Source organism: Coregonus clupeaformis, chromosome 37, assembly GCF_020615455.1.
Source record: "Coregonus clupeaformis isolate EN_2021a chromosome 37, ASM2061545v1, whole genome shotgun sequence".
In the NCBI taxonomy this organism is placed as follows: domain Eukaryota; kingdom Metazoa; phylum Chordata; class Actinopteri; order Salmoniformes; family Salmonidae; genus Coregonus; species Coregonus clupeaformis.
The window spans coordinates 1,414,059-1,423,526 of NC_059228.1; the positions used below are offsets into that span (position 1 = coordinate 1,414,059).

The following is a 9,468-nucleotide window of genomic DNA, read 5'->3' on the forward strand; positions in this document are numbered from 1 at the left end:
AGATTTGCATTATAGGGTCCCAGATTTGCATGGTGGTGGAGGACCCCATTTTGTGTGATAGCAGCGCAAAGGGTGATGTTACCCCTCGCTGCCCCTGGCACATTGGTGATTGCCCTGTGCCCAATTACATTTCTCCCTCTTCTTCTTGTTTTTGCAAGGTTAAATCCAGCCTCATCCACATATATAAATTCATGTTGAATTTCAGCAGCATCCATTTGCAAGACTCTCTGAAACACATTAAAGAAAATAGGATGCTATTCAATATCTATAGCACAGTATTTTTTTTGTGACAGAACATTATGAGCAGTGCATGATACCACACCATAGTCAGATGAACAATGCATACCTCCACATACTCATTGCGCAGATGTTTCACTCTCTCTGAATTTCTGTCAAATGGTACCCGATACAGTTGCTTCATGTATATTTGATTTTTCTTTAGGATTCGACCTAATGTTGACAGAGAGACTCGTTGGATGTTATTGAAAATATTGTCATCATTGATGATATTGGCTTGGATTTCTCGTAGCCTGATACAATTATTGGCCAAAACCATGTTCACAATGGCGGCCTCTTGTGCACGACTAAACATAGGGCCCCTTCCACCTTGGTGTCCTCGACCCTCAATCCTATGTAAAAACAAAATAAGATAAAAATAAATAAATATATATATATATATATATATATATATATGCAGCCTACTGTCAAATGTCACAGTAAACAATATTGATTATACAAGCTTCAGTTTCAATGTATACTGTGTGGTTAGCTTACCTGTTTTCTCGATGAAATGTCCGAATTACTGACGCAACAGTATTTCTGCTGAGATTTGGTTGAACTCTTTGTCCAGCTTCCATCAGTGTCAGTCCATGGTTGATAACATGGTCAATAAGTGTTGCACGGATTTCTCGAGTCAAATTTGGTCCTCGTCTTCTTTGTTCAGGTTCTATCAACTCTTCAAGTCCCTTCTCTACCTCTTCCTCTACCTAGGTGTCTTCCTCTACCTCCTTCTCTTCCTCTACCTTCTTCTCCTCTACCTATGCCTCTTCCTCTACCTCCTTCTCCTTTTCCTCTACCGCCTTCATCTCCTCTTTGAGCTCCCCTCTCATTCTCACTCTTCTTCTTCTTCTAACTCCTTCCATTTTTGTTGAAGACAGGTGAACTCACCTGCTGCCTTTTATAGCACACCTGAGTGCTGCGTTTTCAAATTAGCACATGTGTGCTTCCACACCTGGTAGATGTGTTTATCCAATTCGTTCATTAGTGTGGTAATTGGCAATCCGGTGCTTTGTAATTACAAGGAAGTAACCTCACGATCCTTATCTGTGTCTAAGGTGTGAAAATGTGTGTAGAGTTTTACAAATCACTGTGTGTAATGTTTTGCAAAAAGGGTGAGGCGGACATTGTGTGTAATGTTGTGCAAATCTGTGGAGGTGTTTTGCTCATTGGAGTACAATTTTGCTAATTGTGTGGAAATTTTAATTTTAGTGTGTAAACAATCGTAAAAAAACTGTAAGCATTTAAAATGTAACAAGAACTTTTGGGTGTAAGGGAAAATGTATGGAGTAAAAAGTACATTATTTTCTTTAGGAAAGTAAAAGTTATAAAAAATATCAATAGTTCACAATCCCCAAAAAACGAGTTAGGTAGTACTTTAATGTATTTGTACTTAAATACTTTACACTGCTGTGTGTGTGTGTGTGTGGGGGGGCTCAAAATGTCCAGAAACAAATAACCTTCTTCTGAAACTCGTCAGTCTATTCTTGTTCTGAGAAATTAAGGCTATTCCATGCAAGAAATTGCCAAGAAACTGAAGATCTCGTACAACGCTGTGTACTACTCCCTTCATAGAACAGCGCAAACTGTCTTTAACCAGATTAGAAAGAGGAGTGTGAGGCCCCGGTTCACAACTGAGCAACTGAGGCGACTCCGGGATGCTGAGCTTCTAGGCAGAGTTGCAAAGAAAAAGCCATATCTCAGACTGGCCAATAAAAAGAAAAGATTAAGATGGGCAGTCTGAGATATGGCTTTTTCTCTGCAACTCTGCCTAGAAGGTCAGCATCCCAGAGTCACCTCTTCACTGTTGACGTTGAGACTTGTGTTTTGCGGGTACTATTTAATGAAGCTGACAGTTGAGGACCTGTGAGGCGTCTGTTTCTCAAACTAGATACTCTAATATATTTGTCCTCTTGCTCAGTTGTGAACCGGGGCCTCCCACTCTTCTTTCTAATCTGGTTAGAGACAGTTTGAGCTGTTCACACATAAAAATCAATTTAAATTACAGGTTGTAATGCAACAAAATAGGAAAAACGCCAAGGTGGATGAATACTTTTGCAAGGCACTGTATGTGGATTATAATTAATGGAAATTTGTAGAGGTTGATGCATTTTTTGTAAGGGATTACACATTTCAGAAGCCTTTTTAAACCTCAAATCAAATTGCATTGCAGGAAATTTCTCCTGCAACAGGGTGATCAAATTAAGATCATACATCTATCTGTATGTGTACGTGTGTGTGTGTGTGTGTGTGTGTGTGTGTGTGTGTGTGTGTGTGTGTGTGTGTCAGCCTGCCTGTGTACCTGCAGGATGCTGGTTCCAATGGGGACATTCTCCAGTATGCTGGTCTCGTAGCTGTTCTGGAGGAAGATGGGTCTGTTGTCGTTCACGTCCAGTACTTCTACAAACACTGTGGCTGTGCCTGTCCTCCTGCTGCCTGCTGGACCATTGTCTGAGGGGGACACACATTCACACATTACAACACTGTGTGTATGTGTCTGTCAGTTTCTGAGAAACTGGGCCAGTGAACATATTTTTCTGTTTTATGACACAGCTACATTTTTATTTCATTTGAGTCGTTTAGCAACTTACACTCAGTGCATTCATTGGTTGCATTTCAACTAAAGTCAATATCTTTGCCATCTTTGTAAATAAAACCAACTGTATAATCGAATCATTAAAACCATACAATAGAAAACAAAAACAAACTGAGTCTTTGAAAACCCAACATTTGAAAAAATATCAGTGGGATACTCAAAGTTGAGCCATGTTCAATCACTTCTGAGGTAGTGACATGAGTGTTCTCCTCTTCTCTCAATCCCTCTCCCCCCTCTTCCCCTCTCTCCGCCTAAATTAGTATATAAAACATTAAGAGCACCTGCTCTTTCTATGACAGACTGACCAAGTGAAAGCTATGATCCCTTATTGATATCACTTGTTAAATCCACTTAAATCAGTGTAGATGAAGTGGATGAGATAGGTTAAAGAAGGATTTTCAAGCATTGAGTGTGAATGGGCAAGACAAAATATTTAAGTGCCTTTGAACAGGGTATGGTAGTACTGTAGGTACCAGGCGCACCAATTTGTGTCAAAAACTGCAACAGCGCAACAGTTTCCCGTGTGTATCAAGAATGGTCCACCACCCAAAATATTAGGAATGTGTTTCTAATGTTTGGTATACTCATTGTATACACACAGTGAGGTGTCTGAACAGCCCTAGCAGCAGACACCTCAGAACAACTGAGATGTACTTAAAGGTTTCAAGAAAAACAACAACAGGAAACCTCAAACCTTGGTTGCATCCCAAATGGCAGCCTATTCCTTACAAAGTTTCACATCTTTGAACCAGAGCCCTATGGGCCCTGGTGAAAAGTAGTGCACTAACAAGGGAATAGGCTTGTATTTAGGATGCAGACCTTATTGTTCTCTCTTTAGTACGATGATGAAAAGGAACAGAGACCGTAGCACAACATTTCACATCCCTGAAGACTTGCATGCATCACTTCTCACTTCTCAATCTCACAGATGTACAAAAGGATTGTAGCTTTGAACCAATTTATTTGAAGTTTGAAATCGTACAGAACATGTACACTAAAACAAGCCCAAAATGGAACAAATACAATTGGTCTAAATACACAGAGTAAAAACAAAGATGAAGGCTATTATAGGGCTAGGACTGAAAAATACTCTTATAGGGCTAGGACTCACCGATAGCCTCTATGACCAGTTTGTATGCAGCCAGTGTCTCTCTGTCCAGGGCAACCACAGTCCGGACCACACCATTTCTGAAGCCAACACTGAATTTACCATCCTGGTTACCATCTGCAGAACACAACACACAGATGGTGGAACATTACATGTAAATCTCGGCTATTCACTTATACACATAAATGAACGCAAGTCTGCATGCACACACACACATATACACTACACTCTTAGAAAAAAAGGTGCTAAGTAGAACCGTACAGGGTTCTTCGGTTTGTCCCCATAGGGGAACCCTTTTTGGTGCTGGGTATAACCCTTTGCAGAGGGGTCTATCTAGAACCCTCTACATATGGTTCTTCAAAGAACCCACTGTATATAGTTCTACCTAGAACCCTCTATGAAGGGTTCTACCAAGAACCATTTTATAATCTAAAGGTTCTTCCTAGAACCATCTATGAAGGGTTCTACTGAGAACCCTTTTATCTTTGGAGGGTTCTTCTTAGAACACTCTATGGACAGTTCCACCAGCCTTATTAGCCTTTAAAACTTTATGATTTATGACAATACGGCCTTTCTTTGAGGGCCTAGTAATACCCTAACACAGGGGTGTTAGGAATCTCCTGCTTTACAGGCAACACCAGACCTGCAAGTTACATTATGCTGGTTTGCAAAGTGTTGTGTAATTCCTATTGGAATCCAGCCTGAGTTAGGATATCCAACAAGTAGAATTGTTAATCACCTGCAACCTGCAATCAGAATGACTGCCAGGAATGGGAAGACTGAATACTGAGACTACCTAAATCATCTAAACTTGAACAACCATCTCAGTAACGGGTGCAATAAATCCAATTACTAACAGATTGGAGTAGATTAGAAAACGGTATGTTATTTATCTTTGTGTAGCATAAAATGTATCAACCAATCAATGCAAAAACAACAGATATAACAGTAAAACAAACAATTCTGAAAATATCACTGCAATAGAGCATGCTGGGAAATATGATATATGGTTATTTGTAAAACCCTTCTTGCCTTCCAAAGAATTATTATTTCCTTCCAAAGAACCATCAAAGAACCCTTTCTTCCAAAAAAGATTCTTAGGATGTTAAAGGTTATAGATACATAGAACCCTTGTCTTCCAAAAAGGGTTCTTCTGATTAAAACAGTTCTTAGTAGAACCCTATTCCTCCGCAAAGAACCCCTTTGGAACCCTTTTTTCTAAGAGTGTAGTGTCCACACATACACAAGGAGTAGGAAATTCACATAATACACCTCTACGTTTTGCCCAACCACTCTAGATGCACACACGTGTTTCCCAACCACTCACACACCACACACACACACACACACACACACTCGCACACGCACACATTTGTGGCTGCCATGGCCTTAGTTTGACCTCTGACCTGTGATGAAGTAGCTGAGCTCAGCGTTGAGGCCGGCGTCGTTGTCGAAGCAGTTGAGGTGAGCCACCACATGGTCCCTGGGGACGCTCTCCTGCAGGGACACATTGTACACTTTGGGGAAGAACGTGGGGGTCTCGTCGTTGGCATCTAGGACTGAGGGACACAGGGAGACAAGACAGACAGACAGACAGACAGACAGACAGACAGACAGACAGACAGACAGACAGACAGACAGACAGACAGACAGACAGACAGACAGACAGACAGACAGACAGACAGACAGACAAAGAGAGACACATAGACTCTGAGTTATCATGTTTTCATATTCATCTTTGTAAAATAAATGTAATCATGCGCAGTAGGCGGACAAGACAAGTAACACATTTAATAGATTCTCATTAATCTCTCAGCACTTCTAAAAGATCTGCTTCAGACCAGCAGGTTATACTCTGCAAATCTCTGCGAGTCTTGAATCAGTCTTTACATGGTGCAAAGTTTGTATGTTGGTCTAGCCGTGTCCTGTATTCACATATCATCTGAAAGTAGGTGTGGTGATCTAGGATCAGGTCCCCACTGTCTTAGTCATTATGATCTGAAAGGCAAAACTGATTCTAGATCAGCACTCCTACTCTGAGACGCTTTATGAATACATGCCCTGACTATTGCATACCTGTGATGGTGAGGGTGCTGGTGGAGGTGCGTGGTTTCTGCCCTTTGTCGTATGCCACAATCCTCAGGTGGTACTGGCCAATCTGCTCGCGGTCCAGCGTTGCTGTGGAGTACAGCACGCCCGTGGTGCTGTTGAGATAGAAGTCAAGGCGTGGCATGCCCACCAGTAGCGCCATGGTAACCATACCATTCTCCTCCTCATCAGGGTCATCCACCTGGATCTGAGGGAGGAGAGGAGAGAGGGATTGAGGGAAAGGAACGGAGAGGGAGAGAAAGAGGGAGAGAAAGAGACAGAGAGGAGGAAGGGAGAGGACAGAGAGAGAGAGGAGAGGAGGAGAGAAAGAGGAGAGGAAGGGAGGAGAGGTGAGATAGTAGAGGAGAGGGGGTAGGGTGAGAGGGGAGAGGAGTAAGAGGTGTGTGGATAGGAAACAGAGGGGACAGAGAGCGAGAGAAAGATGGAAGTGGTGCGGTGAACAGAAGTGAGAGGAGGACATGACAGACAGTTACAGAAACAAAGGAGATTTTTCAATTAGCCTTCACACACACGCGCTGTCATGATATCAGTTTAATCTGCCACACTGGCATGTATTGATGACATATCATGGAATGAGGCCCGTCAGACATGCCAGTGTCATGGATTAATCTGATTAATCTGATACAAAGACACAGGCAACTAACTCTAATAATATCTTGTAATGGTGTGCTGACCTTGAACACAGAGGATCCACTAGGCAGGCCTTCTGGCACCTCGGCCACAAAGGGCAGGTTAAGGAAGGTGGGGTCGTTGTCATTCAGGTCCAGCAAGTTGACGTACACCGTGGTGCTGACTGAAGAACGCAGTGGAGGTCTGCCAACTTGAGGGGGCGCCAGAGGAATAAACACAGCATTTACAAGAGCACAAAACGGCAATAAAAGTTTTACCATCAATATTAAAGTAGAAGGAAGATTTGGTTGAAACAGTGTTATTGCAGAGACACATATAAACTGACACTGTAATTTAGATACTGATACAGTAGGCTGACAGATTTACACACTCTTCAGCTCCAGACAGACACACACACACACACACACACACACACACACACACACACACACACACACACACACACACACACACACACACACACACACACACACACACACACACAAACAAACACATGAATAGACAGACAGACGTCTCAGTCCCCAGCTAGATAGATAGATAGACAGACAGACAGACAGACAGACAGACAGACAGACAGACAGACAGACAGACAGACAGACAGACAGACAGACAGACAGACAGACAGACAGACAGACAGACAGACAAATAGACACACAGACCGACCGACCAACCGATCTACCAACAGACAGACAGACAGACAGAGTTCTGGCCTGGGTTGGGACTCACTGTCGACAGCAGACACGATGATGGTCCTCATGTGCAGGGTGTCTTTGGGGTTGGAACTCTCTCTGTCCAGCACAACCCCGCTGGTCCTGATCTTCCCTGTGCTGCTGTTGATGGTGTAGAAGGGGTTCTCTGGGCTGATGCTGTACACCACTGTCCCATTGTCCCCATCGTCTGGGTCTATTGCTAGCACCTGGGGGGATTTATGAGGGAGGTGGGGGGAAGGGGAAGTGGGGAGAGGAGGGAGTGGGGTGGAGGAGAGGAGGGGTTTGGGGGGAGAGGAGAGGAAGGAGAGGAAGGAGGAGGCAGGGCGAGGAGGGGGTAAGGAGTGAGAAGAGATAGGAAGAGAGAAGAGCGGATAAGAAATAAGGAGGAGTTAGGGGAGAGAGGAGGAATAAGTCTTAGGGGGCTTTCACACCAAAATGGTTTGGTGCGTTTTTTTCCAAATGGTTTGGTGCGTTTTTTTATTTTGGTTCGTTTGGACTGGTGTGAACATTATATCCACACCGTGGTTCGCTCAAAAAGGGTGGTTTCACAGTGGTGCAGTTCGCTGCCAGTGAGAACGCAGTCCAGACCAAACACAGGGTTGCACGTTATTATTGGTTGTTTGACTGCGAGCATGTGACGAAATGCACGCAACATCATAACTTGAGCAACATTATGTGAGTAGCAGCACATTTAAGAGCGCATCCGATGCAGATTAGGAAAAAGGCAGAGGTGTATGTTTCATGATTAACTACTCATGGTGTGACTGTGGTAACGTACAAGACCTTAAGTCATTTTGTTCACCCAACCTAGAATAACTCAATCAAATGCCAACCGCATTACCTCCCGAGAGAATTCTCTTCGGTCATCGTCACAGCTGTGTATATTCCCCCTCAAGCCGATACCACGACGGCTCTCAAGGAACTACATTGGACTTTGTGCAAACTGAAAACTGCATATCGTGAGGCTGCATTTATTGTAGCTGGAGACATTTATAAAGCAAATCTGAGGAAAACGCTACCAAAGTTTTATCAACACATTGCCTGCATTACTCGCGCATCAAAAACTCTCGACCATTGTTACTCTCCCTTCCGGAATGGCTACAAGGCCCTCCCTCGCCCTCCCTTCGGCAAATCAGATCATGCCTCTATTCTGCTCCTCCATTCCTATAGGCAGAAACTCAAACAGGAAGTACCCGTGGTAAGGACGGTTCAAAGCTGGTCTGACCAATCGAAATCGATGCTTCAAACTAGTTTTGATCACGAAGACTTGGATATGTTCCGGGTTGCCTCTGAGATATTGACGTATACACTGACACGGTGACTGAGTTCATGAGGAAGTGTATCCACCTGATTTTGGAGCGCTGCTATGGGCACAGCCAAACAACGGAAGTGATGGATTCGTCTTCAGCTTTACTTCCCTACCACAGCACGCTGGTGGCAAACATTTATAGAGTATAAAAGTCAAGTAAACAAGTATAAGTGTAAGTGTATAAGTGTAATTGTATATTTATTTAATTCAAGTTCGCTAATGTTATCTAGACCTACTAGTAGGCTAGTTCTATTGTGATAATCATTTTAGTTGTGCTGTGGTAGAGTTAATTAAGGCCCGGGCCATCCACCAAGCCAATAACTATAACGATAACTATAATGATAAACTATAGGCTACATAACTATAAAACGTTGGTGAGCATCCACCCTAGAGGAAAGTTTATAGTTTATCGGTCTACAGTCCTACACCTGTCAATCAACTGATCAACGCATCCTACTGCATTAATAAGGCCGTAACAGAAGACCATTCATGAGGTCTCTAACGCACAGACAAAGACAGTACAGTTTGAAGATAGGAGGAAACTTCTCCAATAGAAATCCCCGATCACACTTGTAGGCGATGTCATGTCGACGTTGGCTAGCTAGGCTCGTGCAGGAATGCATCATCTGGTCTCTCGTGCCGAACTGTTCATGTGCAGGCTGTCAAATCAAAGGCATGCCTTCGATATAAAGTAGTTTTTGAAGAAAATGAAAATGTGTCAGTTTGTCAC

At 43.1% G+C, this 9,468-nt stretch overlaps 1 protein-coding gene and 1 long non-coding RNA gene across 2 annotated transcripts in view; both read right to left on the minus strand.

Annotated features, from left to right (window-relative positions):
• Nucleotides 1–8,063, minus strand: part of cdh23 (cadherin-related 23) — a 190,860-nt gene extending 182,797 nt beyond the window's left edge. Inside the window, exons 1-7 of the mRNA XM_045211457.1 lie at nucleotides 7,950–8,063; nucleotides 7,446–7,635; nucleotides 6,764–6,909; nucleotides 6,057–6,276; nucleotides 5,387–5,539; nucleotides 3,984–4,097; nucleotides 2,579–2,727 (exon numbers count right to left, since the gene is read on the minus strand). Of these exons, the coding sequence (XP_045067392.1) occupies nucleotides 2,579–2,727; nucleotides 3,984–4,097; nucleotides 5,387–5,539; nucleotides 6,057–6,276; nucleotides 6,764–6,909; nucleotides 7,446–7,635; nucleotides 7,950–8,063 (1,086 nt within the window). The remainder of the gene's footprint in view (nucleotides 1–2,578; nucleotides 2,728–3,983; nucleotides 4,098–5,386; nucleotides 5,540–6,056; nucleotides 6,277–6,763; nucleotides 6,910–7,445; nucleotides 7,636–7,949) is intronic.
• Nucleotides 101–958, minus strand: LOC121577260. Its single transcript, XR_006002593.2, has 3 exons — nucleotides 775–958; nucleotides 347–629; nucleotides 101–227 (listed from the first exon to the last, which is right to left on the minus strand). It is a non-coding gene; the product is annotated as an uncharacterized LOC121577260 (long non-coding RNA).
• Nucleotides 8,064–9,468: the final 1,405 nt, after the last annotated feature.